The sequence below is a fragment of the Danio rerio genome, chromosome 12 (assembly GCF_049306965.1).
Source record: "Danio rerio strain Tuebingen ecotype United States chromosome 12, GRCz12tu, whole genome shotgun sequence".
Classification (NCBI taxonomy): Eukaryota; Metazoa; Chordata; class Actinopteri; order Cypriniformes; family Danionidae; genus Danio; species Danio rerio.
Window position 1 is genome coordinate 47,395,001 of NC_133187.1, and position 23,120 is coordinate 47,418,120.

At 35.1% G+C, this 23,120-nt stretch overlaps 2 protein-coding genes across 3 annotated transcripts in view; one reads left to right on the plus strand and one right to left on the minus strand.

Annotated features, from left to right (window-relative positions):
- fank1 (fibronectin type III and ankyrin repeat domains 1) overlaps nt 1-196 on the minus strand; it is a 16,987-nt gene extending 16,791 nt beyond the window's left edge. Inside the window, exon 1 of the mRNA XM_002664034.8 lies at nt 1-196. This exon is cut by the window's left edge and continues 144 nt beyond it. The gene's annotated coding sequence lies outside the window, so the exon portion shown is untranslated.
- A 1,266-nt stretch (nt 197-1,462) lies between these two features.
- Nucleotides 1,463-23,120, plus strand: part of dhx32a (DEAH (Asp-Glu-Ala-His) box polypeptide 32a) — a 48,032-nt gene continuing 26,374 nt past the window's right edge. The window contains exons 1-8 of one of the 2 annotated variants that reach the window (NM_001202472.3): nt 1,463-1,893; nt 8,699-8,892; nt 11,295-11,667; nt 16,042-16,275; nt 16,374-16,467; nt 17,637-17,786; nt 21,380-21,571; nt 22,011-22,151. In NM_001202472.3, coding sequence (NP_001189401.3) covers nt 1,642-1,893; nt 8,699-8,892; nt 11,295-11,667; nt 16,042-16,275; nt 16,374-16,467; nt 17,637-17,786; nt 21,380-21,571; nt 22,011-22,151 — 1,630 coding nt within the window. In that variant the 5' untranslated portion in view covers nt 1,463-1,641. Of the gene's footprint in view, nt 1,894-8,698; nt 8,893-10,759; nt 10,986-11,294; nt 11,668-16,041; nt 16,276-16,373; nt 16,468-17,636; nt 17,787-21,379; nt 21,572-22,010; nt 22,152-23,120 lie in introns of those variants that run through there. The other variant, XM_073917267.1, reaches the window with a different exon arrangement.

Genomic DNA, 23,120 nt, shown 5'->3' on the forward strand with positions numbered 1-23,120 from the left:
GTACATATCTATGAGGCCTATTAAAGACTTTTTAATAATTAAAGGTCAAAGATCTGTCAAAGAAAATATGTAGCAATGTTTACTGTATGTAATATTATTGTATAAAAGCCTAATATAATATTATATTCATATAATAAAAAAGGACTAAGCTGAAAAGAAAATGAATGAATGAATTCATTAATATAATATTAGATATGTATAAATTCCAACAAAATTTAAATTAAAAAACGGGCTTGGAGCTTAAAGGTATCACTGTTTTTATTAAATTCATTCACTTTCTTTTCAGCTTAGTATCTTTATTAATCTGGGGTCGCCACAGCGGAATGAACCGCCAACTTATCCAGCATATCTTTTATGCAGCAGATGCCCTTTCAGCTGCAACCCATCACTGGAAAACACCCATACACACTGATTCGCATACATAGGCAATTTCCCCTAGCGCATGTCTTTGGACTGTGGGGGAAACCGGAGCCGCCGGAGGAAACTCACACAAACACAGGGAGAACATGCAAACTTCACACAGAAATGCCAACTGACCCAGTCGAGGTTCGAACCAGCGACCTTCTTGCTGTGAGGCGACAGCACTACCCACTGTGCCACCATGTCACCATCCCTGTTTTTATTAATATTTTTAATTATATTTTATATTACTCTGAAAAAAGTGGATTGAAATTAAATTTATATATATATATATATATATATATATATATATATATATATATATATATATATATATATATATATATAAATTAATAATAAAAAACAATAATAAACAATAATTAAAAATGTAAAATACTTCAAAAAATTGCATTAATGTACACAGAATTATTATTTTTTTTGTATTATTATTTATTTTTTCAAATTGTGTTTTTTTAAGTCTACCTCAAATCCAACCGTACCTCTTACAGTTTCTTAAAATTCACATAAATTAATTTATTAAATTATTCATTCATTAATTATCAAATAATATTAGTAATAATAATAAATAAATAAATAAATAAATAAATAAATAAATAAATAAATAAATACTGTATCTTTTCTAGAATCTAGATTTTTATATGGTAGAAAATCTGTAAACCTCAAAACATACAGTTGTATATAAAAAGTTTTACAGGAGAAAAAATACTATAAAACTATACTATAAACATATATTTAATAGTTGATTTTGAAAAAAAATATTTTTAAACGATATTCATAGGAGTTCTTGAATACTTTTAAAATAATAATAATAATAAACAAATATATATATATATATATATATATATATATATATATATATATATATATATATATATATATATATATATATATATATATATATATATATATATAGATTAAATATAGCTTACAAAAAATTAACAAAACATATAAAATTGCTTAGTAAAGCTCGTTCCCGTGTTTGTATCTGATCATGCGCAGCTGGCCAATGAATTAACTGGATTAGCACACGGGAGCGCGCATAGACTGCCAGAGCAGCAGCGGCGTTTACAACAGTGAGCGATATTTCACATACACAAATCAAACTATACCAACACGTTAAGGGTGTTTTGACCAAATACACGAGCACAAATGAGTAAAGAGTTTGACCGACCCTCATGGGATTGAGTTTGTGAACTGAAAACACGCGTTCAGCGGGACGTTATGGCTGGAAATGGTGAGCTTTCAGGAGAACTCGGGAAAGAAGAAGAGGATTCAGAAAACCTGTTTGAGTTTGGAGATGATCTGGAGCTCAATCAGTTTGATGGACTCCCATACTCCTCCAGATACTACAGACTCCTGCAGGAGAGGAAAACCCTGCCCGTGTGGAAATACAGACACGAATTCATGACTTTGCTGGAAAATAACCAAATTCTCATAGTCTCGGGCACTACAAAGACTGGTAAAAGCACACAGGTGAGTGATTGAGACACACACACGGTAATCCTAACACATGTTTTACCATCATAAATTCAGTGTATTTACGCCACATGTAAAATATCCACATGTGTTGGTGTCATGAACTTGTCATTCATTTGTGGTTTGCCTGTAAATTGAAATTTAAATAAAAATTGTCAAGAAAATGTGCAAATCTAGCATCTATTTTAACTTAATGTTGCTAATAATAATGCTGTTGAACACTAAAAATAGCCTGGAGAAACATAAGGCCACACTGCCATTGAACAACACTGAAACACTGTTGGGGAAAGTTACTTTTGAACATTGAGTTACTCCCCACAAAAATTACAAATATACAATATTGAGTTACTCCCCCCAAATAAAAATTGAGGTAAAGTTGGTTTTATATTTGCACATTCGTTCATTTTTGAACTTGTAATATGCCAAAATTAAGTGTGTTTTTCCTTAAAACAAGCTAAATAATCTGCCAATGGGTGAAGTAAAATAATTTTGTCAAAAAGATAAAAACAAGATTATTTTGTTTACACCATTAGCAGATTATTTTGCTTGTTTTAAGAAAAACTCACTTATTTTTGGCATATTGTTTCTTAAAACAAAGCTTTTTTGCTTGTTTTTTGTTTGATATTTTAGAGTAGAAACAAGATTTTTTATTTTTTTTTGCAGTGAGGCGATATTTTGAAGGAAGCTATAAGCCTGTATTGACTTCCATGTGATTACTGCTATAATATACTTTTTAAATGTCTGTGTAAAAAAAAAAAAACTGTTTTCCCTTGTAAACAGAATATTTTTATTTTAAGAAACAGTTAAAATATTTTGGAACAGCAAACCTGTCAGGCTAAAATAGAGGTAAAGATGGTTTTATATTCGCACATTTGGACTTTCCCCTTAATGATATAATTTCATAAAAGTATTATTTGCAAACTCTAAATAGCAAAATTATATTACAAGCAAATGATTATCAAAGTACAACATTGTTCACAGTCAAATAAACAGTGTTAATGTTGTTTTCAAGTCATACTTGCATGCTAATTCCGATCAAATATTCAAAGTAACATGGTAAACAATATAGAGACTTCTAAAGGAACGAATGTGTGAATATAAAACCAAATTTACCTCTATCAGGCTAAATAATTCAAATGAATTATTGACTTCTCCTGTCTTTATTTCAAAACCAGATTTTTGTTTGACAATTTAAAACTGCATCTTTCGAGATCTATTCTGCTGGAGATACTGTTGTCCTAAAAAACAACAAGAAAAAAAAAGTAAATAAAAAAATTGCACGGAGCGGCATTGCAGAAAATGTTCACTGTTTTAAAACCTTGACTTCTCCAAACTGCGGTATATCTTGAAAACGGTTATCGTCCCATGTCTAGTCTGGACTGGACAGTGTTGAGCAGTTGAGAAAAAGCCACATATAGCATCTTTAAAATCCAGGTAAAGTTATTTTTATATTTGGTACATTTGTTCAGGAACATCACGGTCTGTATTGTTTACCACGCTATTTGAATATTCGGTCGGAAATTGTATGACTTTAAAACAACACTAGCACTATTTAATTTATTGAACAATGTGTACATGATCAGTAATCAAATCATTTGCCTTAATCTGAAAAAGACAATAACATAATTAAGGTGTTTACATGAGTTGCTTTTTGAATGTTCCTAGCATGTTATAGCACATAATTCGATTAACGTCATTGCGTCACCACGCTATCCACATTTCCTCTGGAGTTTCATGTAATTTTGGATGTTTCATTATTAATTTGTCGTCTTTAACTGCAGTTTGGTACTTTCACTTTCATTCAGGAACATTTCATGCATACCCCCTGTAACAAATGAGATATTGGATGCGAGTATGAACTGCTGGAAGAGTGTAGTTTTAATTGAATTTGATAACACATGCTATACGGGGGAAAAACCCTCTGCATTTCGCAATGCAGGTGTCTGTGGTTCTTCACTGACTCGGTGTAGAGAATAGTGTCAAACAGCTGTGTGTGTATAGACTATCCCAGGGCTCGAAATTAACCTTTTTTGCTTGGTAGCACCGGTGCTCCTAACTTTTAAAATTTAGGAGCATCAGACAAAATTTAGTCGCACCCACCAATTATAAGCACCGTTACTACAAGTTTTATACAAACATATTTGTTGCATTTGAAATCAACAGTAATCAAACTAACAAGTATATATATATATATATATATATATATATATATATATATATATATATATATATATATATATATATATATATATATATATATATATATATATACATACACATATATATATCCCTTTATCACAAGAAAATAGATTTTTATAACATAACTGAGTGACCAAAAGGTACACGGACCGTTCACCGGTCCTGCACACATTGCTTGACATGAATGATTCTGTTAATGGTATAACTGTGCTGTTCTCACGGGTGTTGTCTGATATTGCACTGATGTTTTTGACACATACTGTACCTTATTATATGCATACATCATGTTTATAGTAATTCTGGTCTTTTCATGAGTAGCGATATTAGTTTACTCAGTGTAAGCCCGTTTGTGATGGTGTACGTGGTGTTAAATTTGACATATAGCTGCCCCTTGCACGGCGGACAGCATCTGGTGATTATATGAAGGATTAAACAGAAGCTCTGGTGCTAGATGTGGCAAACAGTTACCTGAAAATTTCATCCCACAGACTTTTCATAGCGGACTTGAAGCTAATGGAAGTCTTTTATCCACTCTTGGAAAAGTGTAGATGGTGGATTAACATTCAGCACATGGTCACTAGTAAGATGTGTCATTATTTGTAACTTAAGATGCCATGGTTTCTAAAACAAAATCTCTCAGTGTTATCTTCATTCTCATCTTCAGCGCTTTACAGTTTTTCGCGGTAGTAGCTCTATGACATCCCAAGCCAGAAGGCACTGACTAAGTGATTGACAGCTGATATTTCAGTGCTAGAGCAGTGGGCCAATAAGAAGAGCACAAAGGCGGGGCAAGCATAACGGACTTGGCTTTGTTTAATACAGCAAGTTGACATGACAACTGTTTTAAACCATTCCTGAGCGCTGCGTTTCAAGTGCAGAGATGCTTTCTGCATATGTCTCCCGAATCCGCGCATGTGGTGAACATTTTGCAGTAAAAACTGATTAAACACAACAATTTCATGCACTTGCACAAATGCTCCCAAATATATTTTGAGGTCGCATAGATAAAATTTCGGGCGCATATGCGACCAAAATGGTCGCAATTTCGAGCCCTGTATCCTGTCGCAAAATGTGGCGAAAATGCTACATGATGGTAATAGTTTGATTGGTGTGTTTCCATGTCTGCACTGCACTTCAATAATGCAACTAAAATCGGCATATTTCACATCTTAGGCCCCGTTTACACTTGTGCGTTTTAGTTTTAAAACGGCGTTTTAGAATGAAAACGATCCGCGTCCTTACTAACAACTCTCCATCTACACCAAAACACTGAAAACGCACATTACGTGACCACACACACACACACACACACACACACACACACACACACACACACTCTGGCATGCGCTGCAGCACATCTAGCCAGATGAGAGCTGTGCTCGTCTGAACTGTTCATCAAGGATCTACCGCTGGATATAATCCCATTATATTTGCTAACCGTGATATTAAATTCATCTTGTTGTCTATTCTTGTGCTGTGTAGTAAAATATCAAATTGTGAACAGGATAGTCAATGCACCAGAGCGCACAGAAATATCGAATTAAACTGAATCGATGGCATGATAATCGTAACCGAACCATGAGACCAGTGTAGTTTCACAGCCCTAGTGTCCATGTAAACATACCTCTTTCTTTAATCACAGTTCAAATTCCAGCTCAACATCTAACGGGTTGCAGCCATTTGGGTTCAGATTCCTGACATTCTGGTCATTTAACACAATAAAAGCCCCACAGTTTGGCCTCTGCTCATGATATCAGTCTCAGACCTGCTGTTTTGAAATCATGTGACTTTATCATGATGTTTTCACTCTGAGCAAATATGCTTTACTAATCATCGAAAACGAGGTCATCAGTTGTGTTTACAGTGAGTCAGCTGCAACCATTGTGTTCAATCCTGTAAACAAATAGTGTGCATTCAGCTGATCAGCACACTTTTTTTGTGACAGCTTTCCTTGTTATATCATAGGAGTTTAACAACTGTGTGTGAATCAGTGCTGCATAGTGCAAACAAATTTAAAAGATGTAAATGTAATTTTTTAAAAATATGAGGCAGTATCGGCATTGATGATGATGATGATGATGATAATAATAATAAGCATTTTTAATAATGGAGCTTTATATTAGGATATCATTATAATATTAGGATAATTTGAAGGATTATGTTGCAGCTGTTTTATTTATTTATTCTCATAGAAATCTACTTTAAATTGTTGTAGTATTAAGTAAATGCAGTCTTGGCAATTATAAGAGATGTCTTTCAAAAAAGAAAGAGAATTTGCCAGTGCAATTTTATTATTTATTTTGTTTTAAATAAATGGTATTTTATATATATATATATATATATATATATATATATATAGTTTATATAATTATTTTCATTCTATTTTATTTATATTATTATCAATATTATTATTGTGTATATTATTATTTATTTATATTAATCATTTGCATGTATAATATCTTATGCAATTTTTCTTTTCATGTATGTCTGTATTTTTCCATTTATATTTATGTATGTTTCTTTTGATGTGTTTTTGTTTTATTTTATTTTATTAAAATTGTTTATTTATTTGCATGTATAATGTCTTATCTATTTTTTCTGTTCATGTATATTTCAGTGGACTAAAAAACAAATTTGCCAGTGGATTTATCAAATTATTTTATTTATATTTTTTATTGTATTTATTTATTTTATTGTTTTGTTATTGTTTAGATTTTTTTCTATTTAATTTGTAAATTTATTTGCATTTATAACATCTTATGCTATTTTAATTTACATGTATATTTTAGTACATTCAAAAAACATTTTTTAGAAAAATCAAAGTTCAACAAAATAGAGAAACAAAATTAAATGTACGGTGACTTTTAGTGTGTTTTATGATCTGAAAGTTGCAGATCGGTAGAATCCATAACTGTATATTTTGCCCTTATTTTGGCTATATTATTTATATTTTGTAATTGTGTGCATGCACTGTTTTTGCAGTGAATACACTTAAATTAAACTGTTTCATTAATTCTTATATAAAACTACTTCAATATTATTATGTAAATGCACTCTTGGCCACCAAAAATTGGCCAGTGGATTTTAATTTAATTTAATTTAATTTAATTTAATTTAATTTAATTTAATTTAATTTAATTTAATTTAATTTAATTTAATTTAATTTAATTTAATTTTAATTTTAATTTAATTTTAATTTAATGTTTATTTTTTATTTATTTATTTTATTTTGGTTTGTATTTTTACATTTTTAATCGCATTATTTATTTTTTTTATTAAAATTGCTCATTTCTTTATTTGCGTATATGATATCTTATGCAATTTTTTTGTTCATGTATATTTCAGTGAACTCAAAAATACAATTAAATGAATTGGGTTTTAATGTGGGTTACTTTTATTGTGTTTTATGATCTGAAAGTTGCATATTTTCCCTTTATTTTGGCATTATTATTATGTAAATGTGTGAATGAGTGTAGTCAGTGGAAAGGTAAGCTCTGCATCTGTTGGGCTGACCCGATCTGCCTGTTCTCAGCAGTTGCTCTTGTTTAAGACAGATTTTTCTCAGCTGTTAAACACATTCTAGCACTCGTCACAATGTGAAGTGCCTGCAGAGAATATCTGTCTGCAGGACACAGAACACCAGAGCACTTTCTGTGTAGCATATAGCAGGACCGGCTAATAAGAATCATAATAGATTACACATGAGCAATTTCATGTAAATGTCAACCTTGTCATGAAAAAAAAATGTAGGTTTTCACACGCACCTGCCAGTACCTGACTGTATTGTTTTTGTTTTTTGTTGATTCTTTGTATTTGTATGATCCTAATTTGTGTACCTTTTGCATATTCTAATAAAAATAAATAAATAAAATTTTAAAATCTACATTTAAAAAAAAGGTTTTATTTCTTTAGTTTTAGTTTTTTGTTTTCACATGTTTTTGTGTCTTTTCCAAAGCAATTCTAAAATGAATATATTTTTAACCTAACATGTAAGATAATAATACTAGATTTTTTAGGCTTTTTTTAACATTTTGTTTACAATAGTTTATATAAACCAGTGGAAAGAAACGTCTGAAATATTACTGTTTTATTGCATTTTAATGTGCATCTGTAGATTTCAAGGTGTTTTCATGTAAAGGTATGGTGTTATCTCTAATCTGATAATTAGTTTTAGTTTTTTCCTCTGTCAGTTGCTCGAGTGCTTTAGTTAAGATTGTGTAGATTCGATTTCTGTAGTAAGCAAGGTCTGACAAAATGTGTGTCTTTAATGCAAATCAAAATGCTCTGTGTAATGCATGAAATTGTAAAACTTCTTTAATTGTGTGTTTGTTGGTTTGTTTGTTTTTTGCATGTACAGCAGGGGTGTCCACACTCCTGGAGTGCCAGTGTCCTGGAGAGTTTAGCTCCAACCCTAATCAAACACACCTTAACCAGCTAATCAAGCTCTTACTAGATATACTAAAAAACTTCCTGGCAGGTGTGTTAAAGCTAGGACACCGGCCCTCCAGGACTGAGTTTGGACACCCCTTATGTTCAGTATAGTGCTGTTTGACCGGAATGCTTTAGCACAGGCAGTTATAATAACGCTGGTGTTTTTGTGCAGATCCCGCAGTGGTGTGCAGAGTTCTGTCTGTCTGCGCAGTATCAGCACGGTGTGGTTGTGTGCAGTCAGATCCAGAGACGGCAGGCTGTAGATTTGGCTCTCCGGGTTGCAGACGAGATGGACGTAAACATCGGGCATGAGATTGGCTACAGTATCCCGCTGGAGACGTGCTGCTCCAACGACACTATCCTCAGGTGTGTGTGAAAACCTCACTCTGATGCTCACGGATATACCAAAGGCTTTCACATTGGTTGGTTTGCTCAGCTAAAGTATGTGGCAACTTCTCAAATTCTTGACATTTTTGAGGCCTTTTTGTTTTATGATCTGGCATTTTTAATATTTGTGACATTTCTACCAGTGTAGATTTGGAAAATAATGATGAGCGCATTACTGGATAATCTATGCCAGTATTTTCTAACGTAATAGTTTTTTTTTTTTTTAATCAAACCTTTGTTTTGTATAATGTATATTAAATTTAATCTCTCACCGGCCACTTTATTAGGTACACCTTACTAGTACCGGGTTGGACTCCCTATCTGCCTTAATCATTTGTGGCAGAGATTCAACAAGGTACAGAGACTCATCAGACCAGCAACGTTTCTTCAATCTTATATTGTCCAGTTCTACTGAGCCTGTGTGAATTGTAGCCTCCATTTGTTGTTCTTAGCTGACAGGAGTGGCACCCGGTGTGGTCTTCTGCTGCTGTAGCCCATCTGCCTCAAGGTTGGACGTGTTTGCGTTCAGAGATGCTCTTCTGCAGACCTCGGTTGTAGCGAGTGCTTATTTGAGTTACTGTTGCCTTTCTATCAGCTGGAACCAGTCTGGCCATTCTCCACTGACCTCTTGCATTAACAAGGCATTTGCGCCCACAGAACTGCCCCTCACGGGATATTTTCTCTTTGTTGGACCATTCTCTGTAAACCCTAGAGATGGTTGTGCATGAAAATTCCAGTAGATCAGCAGTTTCTGAAATACTCAGACCAGCCCGTCTGGCACCAACAACCATGCCACGTTCAAAGTTACTTGGATCGTCTTGACCATGTCTACATGCCTAAATGCATTGAGTTGCTGCCATTTGATTGCTGATTAGAAATTTACGTTAACAAGCAGTTGGACCTAATAAAGTGGCCAGTTAGTGTATGTATGTTTTATAACTGTTTTTAACATAAATATTAACATTGTAGTACTGTTTTTGACAACTGTTTTATAAAAATAAAATATTTATCATTGAAGAAATGTTTACTGTTAGATTTTTCAGCGATTGAAGTTGATTTTTAACTGGTCAGATGATAAGACTTACAAAAACCCATTTTTATTACTATCAAATATAATGTCAGACATTTTTATCATCTAAAAAACTTAGTAACTTTATTGCATTAATTTAGGCAAATTGGTAATCACAAACACATTTATATTTTATTATAACATTTTGTTTAGTCACATTATTCTGAATCCTATATGAATACATTTTTAACTTATTTTGATCAAATCATGAAGGTCCGTCTGATCTTATTTTATTATGGAGATATGTCCAGTCAAATACATTTAAAAACATTAATAAAAAATGTAATGAAAGACACAAAATCTATTATTTTTAGCATGTTTATTTATTTATTAAGGGTTTCACGATTTAGATTTTATTGATCTAAATTTATGCTTAATTTCGATTATCGAATCAAAAAAATAGAATCATCGATGCTGCCACGCCCCCATGTCACATCAGCATGGCTTGCCAAGCTGGGAAAAAAAGACTTGTTAAACTGTGCAGACGCAGGAGACCCGTCAACAGAGCTTAAACCCTCCTCTTTCAATGAAGTCGCCGGTGTGGAAGCATTTGGGATTTCCAGTGAGTTATGTTGACAACGTTCGTTAGACAACACCGGCATCGCGATCCTCCGCCCGCCCCCGTTGCAAATCCTCTCGCGAAAAGTACACACTCAGGCCCTGTTTACACTGTCTTTGTTTTTAAATGGCATTTTAGAACGACAACGATTTGACATCCACAGTGGCGTGTAGCATTTCTGAGCAGCCCTCCTTCCTCTCTACCTCTGAAAATGCACATCACGTGACCACACAGACGCAGACGCACACACACAGCCATGCGCTCGAGAGAGCAGGTCCAGGCAGATCTGCTTCAATCTTTCACTCACTTGTACTTTGTCATTTTAGCGAACACCTCAGATACTGTTGGCTGGTTCCTGTTGGTTGTGCGTCTTTTTTACCGACGCCATTATAACGACACAGATCACTGCCTATTAACGAGTCCCGCAGAAAAAGTGATTGACAGGTGGTAATTATGTGTGTATCTTGCCTTTATTAATTTACTGTATGATTTGTTTATAGGTAAAACAAAGACCATGCAGGTCAGGTAGTTTAAACGGTAGGCTACAAATAATTAATTCGTTATTAATTAATTAATTATTCATAATCGAAAATCGAATCGAACCGTGACCTTAGAATCGAAAATGTAATCGAATCGAGGATTTGGAGGATCGTGACACCCTTATTATTTATGTTTAATTCATTATATGTTTATAATATATCATCTGTATATCTGAATACATATGTTGATCTGTGAATGGGTGCGTGTTTGCAGGTACTGCACGGATGATATCCTGCTGCGTGAGATGATGTCGGACCCCCTGCTGGAGCAGTACGGTGTGGTGTTGGTGGACCAGGCTCACGAGCGTACCGTGAGCACTGACGTCCTGCTGGGTTTGCTGAGAGAGGTGCTGCTGCAGCGGCCGGAGCTCCGACTGGTGGTGTTATCTGCTCCGCCGACTCCAGAAACGCTCCTCACACACTACGGCAGCGTCCCGCGTCTGCATCTGGAGGCCCCGAGCGCCGGCGAGGTGATCCACAGCAGCAGTAGCAGCTCTGAAAGCTTTTATTCGGCGCTGAGACTCGCACTCGAGGTCCACCGATCCAGAGAGCCCGGAGATGTGGCTGTGTTTTTAGCTACTGAGCAGGTGAGATCAGTCACATTAGTACAGCTCATGCACTTCCATCTGTTTGGGAACTCCAGGTACAATGCCCTCATATTGTGTTGGAGACCTTACAAGTTTAAATCAATCTAAGTTTGGAAAATTGCAGTTAATATTAGAATAATTTTGCAATGATTTCAGCAGCACAACAGCATTAGTGATGCCAGGCTTGGCCAGCAGCACTAACACACATTTCTCCATGATGACAGTGGCATTGTTGTGTTCAGCTGCATCAGCAGCGTATGAATAAACATGTCCACTCAGCTCTTCCACTGTTACCGACCGTCTGTCCTGGAAATCACATTCAGCCCTCACTAATCAAACTTGTTTGTGCTCATATTTACAATTAGTGATTTGTAGAAACCAATTGGACTTTTCTCTTAGCAGCTATAGCGAAGCTATTATTTTAAGCAAGTAGCGCAGTAGCGTTCACACCATAGATATATACACTAGATGTCGCCTGGCCTATTGTTGTCTATTGGACGGAATGCGTCAATAGCGCCGCCATCTTGCTACAGGGTAGCGCTCCTTTGAAATGAATGCGGGACCAAGGTACAGTGGAAGACTGTGGCCATCCAAAGCCAGAGATATACACATATACACATATATCTGTGATCGGGAGTTTTCCTGGATGTAATTTTTTTTTGTAATTACGAAAATTATCATTTTACATCACTTTTCTACATTGATGGATCAATGACCGCACGGGCATTCCTGACAAAAAGCTTGTGTTTGTGTGTACAGAAATGTACTATTCACCCTCCCTGTTAAATTTGATCTAATCATGTCTTGAAACACAGCTCCTCTCCTGCTTTCACTCCTCATACTGACGGAGGGAGCGATTCGTTTGTAAATGAATCCCCCGAACGACTCGTTCACTAACGTTAGCCGACAATAATACAAGTTTCTGGCAGCGCAGCATCTCGTTGTTATATTTCTTTTGCATTGTTTGCTGATTTTATTCAACAAAACTAGCATAAGCCGAGTGTTTAGTGCGAGTTGGAGCTGCTTTGCCTTATAGTGAATGCAGTAAGTGACTGTTATCATCAATAACGTTACCTGATTAGCACAAAAGTTCAGAACATACAAAAACAGAAAAAAAAACTTAATATTACCTATGAAATGTTCTGCCTTTGTGCTTTGTTTTCTTTGTTTGCTCGTTACTACACTCGTAGACAGCGCTAAAGTCCCGCATCTTCACGTAATAACACTGTCTTGACTAGTGCGGTTGAATGACATTTGTTCTGGGAGCACTGTACCAATGTGGCGGCGCTATTAACGCATGCTCAGGGTCCCTATGCGATATCTAGTGTATATATCTATGCGTTCACACAAGCTACATTTACCGATCGCTAGGCCCACACGGAATCTGCACGCGCAGAATTCCGCAGATTTTCCACAGAATTCCGCAGAATTCCGCAGATTTTCCACAGAATTCCGCAGATTTCTGCAGATTTTTAGCCCATTATTAATTCTGTTTATTTACTTGAGTTAATGTGTAAATCTGAATTTATTCAGTGTTTATTTAGTAATTTATTACTTTTTATTTAATATATTAAGGTTTTAGTTATGATACTCCGCTGGATACTCCCAAAATAATTCCGCAGAAATCCGCAGATTTTTACCAAAATTCTCCGCAGAAATAGCAAAAAACGTCTTCAGATTGCGTCTGGCCCTGCCGATTGCGGATCAATAAGTGACTGCACTCACATTCTGTGAGCTGTGAGGCTGGTGTCTATCTGATGAAAGTAAATCCATATGATGGCAAGAAGGGTGAAATTTATTTATTTATTTATTTTTCTCTCGCCTGGGGTCCGTTCTTTGTACCTCGCTTAAATGATCTAAGATGATTTGGCAGATCCTGGATCTGTTCATCTTGATAACTGATCTCTCGCTAATTTGGTTCTTTAAACAAGTTCGCGAATAAGATTAGAATGTCTGGATAAACTGATCTGAGAGCGCTGCGTGTGTTGTGAAGGACAGATCTATCGATCCTCGAAATCATGATCAGCAATGCAGCGATTGGCTGACAGCACAGCAGCGTAATGACATCATCTGATTAATATTCAATTATTCATGTGAGCAAAATTACATCAAATTAGCAGTAAACGGTTTGTTAAATATGACACGCAATAACCTTCCACATTTGTTGTGAGCTGCAGGCTTTACTCTTTCATGTGTCAAGAGTATTCATCATGTATTTCAATGCATATCAGTGTATTTAGTTCTACATTTAGAAAATATTTTCTTTATTATAGTAGCCGTTTTTTTTATTTTAATTTTATTACACACAATTTATACTAAAGCGATCTAAAAAGTTCACATCAATAAGTTTTCTCTTTGCACCACCAAGTGGCAGTCTTTGTACTGTCATTTCGAGGGTGCAGATTGCATAAGTTTTATTAATGTGTATAACTTTATTTTATTAATGACTATAACTTTATATATATATAGTAAAAAAATATTTACCGTTTTCCCAAATCTATATAACTACTACTGTAAGAAAATATCAGAATTAGGTACATAATTCTGTATTATCTTTGCTTGAACTGAGCCGATCTAATCCTGTTTATTTGAATTGAACCTGCTCCCGATCAGGTTTGAGCTAGCAGAACTGTTACTATGACAACAACTCTCAGATCAGTTCTGAAGAACGAAACGATCCTGGATCGTGTCAAATCGTCAATAACCAAATCCAGCTAACCGAGTGATCCATGTACGAAGAACGGACCCCTGTTTACGGTGGTCGATAACAAACTTTTTGGTGCGTTACTGCCACCTCTCACTCTGGTTGGTGATGTCGCCAAACAGTCATTGGGCTGACACAAGAAACTTGCTTGATTGAAAGATCAATGAGGGAGAGAAGTTATATTTATATATATATATTCATATATTTATATATATATATATATATATATATATATATATATATATATATATATATATATATATATATATATATATATATATATATATATATATTTATATATATATATATATATATATATATATATATATATATATATATATATATATTTATATATATATTTATATATATATATATATATATATATATATATATATATATATATATTTATATTTATATTTATTTATATATATATATATATATATATATATATATATATATATATATATATATATATATGTATGGGCGAGGCAGTGGCGCAGTAGGTAGTGCTGTTGCCTCATAGCAAAGAAGGTCACTGGTTCGAACCTTGGCTCAGTTGGCGTTTCTGTGTGGAGTTTGCATGTTCTCTCTGCCTTCGCGTGGGTTTCCTCCGGGTGCTCCGGTTTCCCCCACAGTCCAAACACTTGCGGTACAGGTGAATTGGGTAGGCTAAATTGTCCGTAGTGTATGAGTGTGTGTGTGGATGTTTCCCAGAGATGGGTTGCGACTGGAAGGGCATCCGCTGAGTAAAAACTTGGATAAGTTGGCGGTTCATTCCGCTGTGGTGACCCCGGATTAATAAAGGGACTAAGCCGATAAATATAATATATATATATATATATATATATATATATATATATATATATATATATATATATATATATATATATATATATATGTGTGTGTGTGTGTATATATTTATTTATATATATATTTGTTTATATATATATATATATATATATATATATATATATATATATATATATATATATATATATATCAATATCAATATATATATATATATATATATATATATTGATATTGATATATATATATATATATATATATATATATATATATATTTGTTTATATATATATATATATATATATATATATATATATATATATATATATATATATATATATGTATATATATATATATATATATATATATATATATATATATATATATATATATATATATATATGTATATATATATATATGTATATATGTATATATATATATATATGTATATATATATATATATGTATATATGTATATATATATATATATGTATATATATATATATATGTATATATATATATATATATGTATATATATATATATATATATATATATATATATATATATATATTTTATATATATATATTTTATATATGTATATTTTAGATTTTATATTTATCAGCTTAGTCCCTTTATTAATCCGGGGTCACCACAGCGGAATGAACCGCCAACTTATCCAAGTATATATATTTATATATATATATATATATATATATATATATATATATATATATATATATATATATATATATATATATATATATATAATAATTGTTAGTTGCAGCCCTGTTATCCACAAATGTAGATCTTAACCAATGCTAGATTCACTCAGTACACTTGTTGTGTCCGTACGTGTGTGTTTCAGGAGGTTGTGTGTGCCTGTAACATCATCACTAAAGAAGCGTCCAGAATGAGTGTATCTCTAGGAGAGCTGCTGGCCGTGCCCATGTGCAGCGGACATGCTGGAATCTGTCCACCAGTCACAGAGAGCCCACAGATGAGTAGGCGGATCTTTGTTTCTTGTAGCCAATTAGAAGATCTGTTCTGGTCGGTGGACTCCATTGCTTTCGTCATCGATACTGGAGTAGAGAAAAGACTAGTGAGTGTGCTGGTTTTGCAGGTTTTTAAAAATTTACTTTTTATTTTGTGTAAATATTGAAATAATTCAGAAACTCTTATTATGCATGTTGTGTGTAGGTGTATAACCCACGACTGAGAGCCAGTTCTGAGGTCATCAGGCCTATCAGTAAATGCCAAGCTGAAATGCGTAAACAGTTGACGGGATCCACAGGTGAGTCTTTTTGAGACTTTCACTTGTTGTTTTTTTGTTTTTGTTTGTTTTGTTTTGAAATGCTCTGTACAAATAAGAACTAAACACTTTATTTTTCATCAAACAAAACGTTTCTAAATTTGCAGTTTAAATAGAGTTATGGAAACTGCTGTCTGACTAGTGATTTCTTGGTCACTGTTGGATGCATTTTAAATTGATTAAAAAAAAAAATTAGATTTAACAAAAACGCATTTATCAAATTAAAAATAAGAAATTTAAATATAAAAAAATAAAATAAGAAAAGCAATCAAAACCAAAGCATGTTAAAAAATAATATATATAAAAAGAATAAATAATAAAAATTAAACAGTGCTCAGCATTATTGAGTACACCCCATTTTGAAAATGAATATTTTCTCCATTTCTCAGTGAATATAGGCAGTGTATTTTGGTGCATTTAAACAAAACAAAGGTCTTAAGCAGATATATATTTTTAAAAAATGGTGATTTTAGTCACCAAACATATTTAGAAATGGAAAGATAATACAATTAAATTCAAGCAAAATATTGCTAAAATAAATTACAGCCGACAAAATTTCAACAATGTTTCTATTTATTGCTTCTCTTGATTTTTTCCTCTTTGTGAAGTTTGTATTTAATATTTGTCTATAACTTAGAAATTTGGGTCTACCAGTTTTTGGACCGTTATTGTAAGTGATTTTGTTAGATTAGCTCCAGATTTAGCTTCAGTACTGACCAATGTAACGTATATATGCACAAATACAATATTGAATAGCTACATAATATTTGACTAGATATTTTTCAAGACACTTCTATACAGCTTAAAGTGACATTTAAAAGCTTAACTAGGTTAATTAGGTTAAACTTGGTTTGTTCTGTAGACAAATGGAAAAAAAAAACTGCTTAAGGGGCTAATTATATTGATCTTAAAATGGTTTTAAAATAATTAAAAACTGCATTTATTGTAGCCAAAATAAAACAAATAAGACTTTCTCCTGCAGAAAAAATATTATAGGAAATACTGTGAAAAATGTATTGCTCTGTTAAAAATAATTTGGGAAATATTTGATTTATATTTTATTATTATTTTTACTTGAACTGTAAATGCGTTGCTTGAGTTCCAGTCAGTGCTGAATCACTGTTGAATCTTGAATCACTGTTCATTTGAAGGAAAGTGCTTCTGTTTGTATCCCGAGGACGTTCAGCTTCCCGCTGAGATACATCCTCGTATTCTGGAGTCTAACATCACGTCCACGGCGCTGTTTCTGAAGCGAATGGAGGCAGCCGGCGTCACACATTGCCACTTCATCAACAGACCCGGTGCGTACACTATATAGAGGTGCATATTCAATGGCCATAACACTCACACACTAACACAGTGGTGTCAAACTCAGCTTCTGAAGGGCTGTATTTCTGCAAAGTTTATTTCCAACCCTGATTAAACACACCTGAGAATTTTCTCCAATTTAAATATACAATGTGAAACTTGTCTTTTTTTTTTTTTTAATAATTATTTTTTAGGGGTTTTGCCTTTCATTTGATAGGAGTGTAGAGAATTGACAGGAAAGCATGGGGAGCAGAGAGAGGGGAAGGATCGGCATAGGACCGCAAGGCGGAATTAAACTCAGGTCGCCGCAAGCACCGGAGTACATGTGTCAACTGTTACGAACCCCAGTTTTTTAAGGCTCGTCTAGGGAAGGGGTTAGCAACATAAAAGGACACAGAAACCAGAATTACAATTCTCTATTTATTTAGAGACCAGAAGATACGTGTCCTATCTAATTAAGGTGGCAACAGAAATATAAATCATTAATCAAACAATAACCAAGTCAAAGCAATTGCTTTGACTAACAAACAAAAACATATATTATAAAGAAAATATTGATAAAAAAAAAACATAGATCAAAGAAACGGCACAACACCAGCATGGCTCCTCAGCAGCGGCTGCACAAGACATGCACAGAAGTTCGGACCTTCTTCATCAGGGCAAGATACGGAGAGATTCTCAGCAAGTACGGGTCATACTCTCCAAAGAGAGACAAGATCGCGAGGATCAGTCAGACGCGCTGGAAATCAAGAGCCACCTCGACACACACTCAGCTTCCGCTTATAAAGGCGACAAGTTGAATTAGCGGCAGGTGCAAGGCGGAGCCAGCCTCAAAGAAAAGAAATTGCAATTAATAAAACAATCTCCACCACAACACAAATCACGAAGAGAATAATAATAATAATAATGAAGGAAGGCTAAATAAAGAATAAACTGTGACACAACGCACTAACCACTACACCACTAGACATTTTTGAATAATTGCAATATTTTGATCATTTCAATATATGCCACAGCCCTAGTGTGTTTGTTTTTGTGTGTGCTGGTTGGTGTTCAGTCAGGCGTGTGTTTGCTGAACTGACAGCTCTGAGTCTGCTGGGTTTACACTCTTTGTTTCTGGTCAGTGTTTAAACAATGTGAAGCTCAGAAGGTAAAGACAAAACTTTTATTTATCAAAACACACGGCTAGCAGACGCAACAAACCGGAAGACGAGAGCTCAAGTGATAAATCATGTGGTTTATTTTTAGAAATGCTCCAGACTGTTGTTTTATTAGTTGTATTATGCAGAGTTCTGACAGCATGATTTTAGCCCCGATTTTGACTCCGGTTTTGAGAAATCGCAGACAAATGCCTGAAATCACAGGCAGATTTGGAGCTCGTTCACATGAGTATCAATCACACAGCATGAACTATCAAAGATGCCATCTGAGAGAATCACAGATGAGTCGCCGATGCTTGTGAGATATTTGGCGTGCTGAATATCTGGAGCTGTCAGCGATTCAAATCATGCCTTGTGAAATGAGTTTTTTTATTATTATTTTTTTTAACTTTTTCTATTATTTTATTTAGAGAAGAGGAAAAAAAAAAAACAGAACAAAAGTGGTTGTCGGAAGAGTTACAGAATCAAGTCATGATACGTTTGACATACATTATCACAAATTGTTTACAATGATATATTCAGACCATTTTTTCCAGTACTTGGTATACTTTTTTAAGTCAAATCTTAGATTAAAAGTGAGTCTCTTCATACAGTGTATTTCCTTTACAATTCCTATCCATTGAGCCCTTGTTGGAGGGTCAGCCTGCAACCATTTTCGAGTTATGGCTTTTCTGCTACTTACCAAAAGGATTTGAATTAGGTACTTGTCAATAGTTGGAATAACTTCTGGTATTTTCCCAAGTGTGAAATGAGTTTTGGCTGAAAATAAAATCAGCGATCACCTTCAGCGAGAGACCGGCATTCACTAGTGTGGAGACCTGCAGGCCAGCGGGAGGTTGAGGGAAAAGTCTAAAGCTCTCATTTTCAGTTTATTAGGACCCAAGAAATGAAGGAAACACTAGTGGAAATTTGGCAGGAGCACCCGTGTCTGGCCTGTGTTTGACGTGTGGTCTGAGCAATACCACAACCGGGTCAAAAAAGAATAAAGTTGAGGAGAAATTGCTAATTCCCTTTAAATTCAGGTGAGCAAAAATTTACAACTTCTACCCCATTAAAGGCTTCGTTCTTATTATGTAGTTCAGGGGTTCCCAAACTTTTCAGGCCGCGACCCTTAAAATGACAATGCCAGTGACACGCGACCCCCAATATCCTCTGAGGTGGTTATAAATACAGAAACCTTGCATGCAATGGCGCACACACACCAATGGACCCAAGTCTATTCTTCTTTAATTTTTTTAATGTATGAGAGCTGTAAATGGGCCACAAAGTTTAACCAAGTGTTATGAAATCTGCTGCATCTGACGCTATTGCTGTGTCTTTAATACAATGTAATTACCCCAGGGGTAATCCAATAGAAGTAGTAACTATAAGCTACTATAGTAACTATATGTGGTATAAACGACTATTTTTTTCTCTTCAGAAGGTTATGGATAAAATATGGTAATTCTTATGGTTTAATAAAAATAAATAGATTTTTGGAAATCACCAGGCGACCCCCCCCCCCTCCCCTTCATTGTCCCGTGACCCCTCGGGGGGTCCCGACCCCCACTTTGAGAATCATTGATGTAGTTAATAACTAAAGATATACGACGTGTTTTTGGTTGTGACCCGTAATTTGGACGAAGTTGTCTGCGATTTTTCCTGTTGTAAAGTCAGTCATGCAGTTTGAAACCTCCTGTTGCTGATCCATCTTGCAGTGTAAACAAAGCAGCGATGAAATGCTAGCCCAGATAGTCATGCGGTGTGAAAACATCTGTGACACGATTACTTTGACATTAGTTGTCTTTTCACAAGACTGTTATGATGCTTTTTATGATCATCAGCATCTTGAAACCTTGTAATATTTTTTTAAAGATTTATTTTCAGCCTTTTTGCCTTTATTAGATAGGACAGTATTTAGACAGGAATCGAAGTTTGAGAGAGAGAGGTGGGGCAGGTTAGGGAAAGTCCTCAAGCCGGGATTCGAACTCGGGAACTCCTGACATGCTACTGCACCATATGTCGGCATGCTAACCACTAGGCTTTTGCGCCGACAGTTTTTAATATTTAGATTTATTTGTTTTTAAACATGAACATTTATATGCATTTATGAAGGTATTATATCATCTTTTGCATCAAATTACAAAAAACAATTTATTGCTTGTGTGAGGTGTTTGTAATGCAGCCTTTATGAGGTCAGGACAGTAAATCTGACATGATTCTCTCTTCTGGCTGCCGTCATCAGTCTCTCACTATTTATTTCCATTTTCTGAAGTTCTTGATAACACCATTGTGGAGTTTTTCTTTTATTATTTCAGCAAATATGATTGTAAAAAAAATAATTAGTTGTACTCTCCCAACTTCTACTGAGTAACCCAGAGATGTGGAAAGGCTCCATAGTTGACAGGATGACACTTTTGCATGATGTTTTTTTTTTTCTCCTGCAGATCCCGAAGGCCTCATGCAGGCGCTGGAGGAGCTGGATTATCTGGCTGCGCTGGATAATGATGGAAACCTGTCTGAGATGGGCATCATCATGTCTGAACTCCCTCTGGAACCGCAGATGGCCAAAGCTTTGCTGGCGTCCTGTGAGTTTGACTGCGCTAGTGAGATGCTGACCATCGCGGCTATGCTCACAGGTAACCTGTCTGTTTGCCTGCCTGCCTGTCTATATATCTGTCAGTCAGTCTATAACAGGGGTGTCAAACTCAATTCCTGGAGGGCCGAAGCCCTGCACAGTTTAGTTCCAGCCCTGCTCCAACACACTTACCTGTAGGTTTCAAACAAGCCTGAAGGACTCTATTAGTTTGATCAGGTGTGTTTAATTAGGGTTGGAACTAAACTGTGCAGGGCTGCGGCCCTTTTGGAACGGAGTTTGACACCTGTGGCCTATAAAGTCTTATTTTAAATACCTTATTTTTAACTTTTACAATCTTATAAATATTAAAAAATATAATTTTATCTACCTTTTACTTTATCTGTTTTAAGTTTTTAAGGATTTGTAGAAACATTTAATATGATTTATTAATTAGTTCTTTGTTTTTTTATCCATCCTTCTGTCTGTTTCTCCTGTGTCAGCTCCGAGCTGCTTCATCGAGCCTCCGGTGGGCATGTTGACAGAAGTGATGCGCTGCCACATGAAGTTCCAGCATCCTGAAGGCGATCATTTCACCCTCATCAACATCTACAACACCTTCAAACGCAGCCAGAGGGAGCCATGTGAGTCTGACTGACTGTCTGTTTGTGCATCTGACTGTCTGTCCATCTATCCGGCTGACTATCTGTCCATCCGTCTGACTCTGTCTCTTCCATCCGGTTGACTATCTGTCTGACTGTTTGTCCATCTGTCTGTTCGTCTGACTGTCTGTCCGCATTTGTCCATCCAACTTTGTCCATCTGACTGACTATTCATCTGTCTGACTTTGTCTGTCCTACTGTTTCTCTTACTGTCTGACTTTGTTCGTCTGACTTTGTCCGTCTGACTTTCTGTCCGTCTGACTGTCCCTTCATTTGTACATTTGTCCCACTTTGTGCATCCCACTTTGTCCATCTGACTTTGTTTGTCCGATTGTCTGTCTGAATTTGTTTATTTACATTTGTCCGTCTGAATTTTATCTGTCCAACTTTCTGTCTGCATTTGTCCGTCTGACTGTCCAATCATCCTTCTGACTTGTCCATCCGACTTTGTCTGTCTGATTGTTCGTCCGACTGTCTATCTGCATTTGTCCATCTGACTTTGTCCATCTTACGTTGTCTTTCTGACTGTCCATTCATCCGTCCCACTTTGTCTATCCCACTTTGTCCGTCTGACTTTCTGTCCGTACATTCGTCCCACTTTGTCCATCTGAATTTGTTTGTCTGATTGTCTGTCCGAATTTGTTCATTTATATTTGACCGTCTGAATTGTTTCCGTCCAACTTTCTGTGTGCATTTGTCCATCTGACTGTCCAATCATCCGTCCAACTTGTCCATCTGACTTTGTCCGCCCGACTGTCTATCTGCATTTGTCTGTCTGACTGTCCATTCATCCGTCCCACTTTCTCTGTCCCACTTTGTCTATCCCACTTTGTCCATCTGACTTTGTCCGATTGTCTGTCAGAATTTGTTTGTTCACATTTGTCTGTCTGAATTTGTCCATCCTACCTTGTTCTACCGGCTGTCTGTCTGTCCATGTGAATTTGTCCGTCT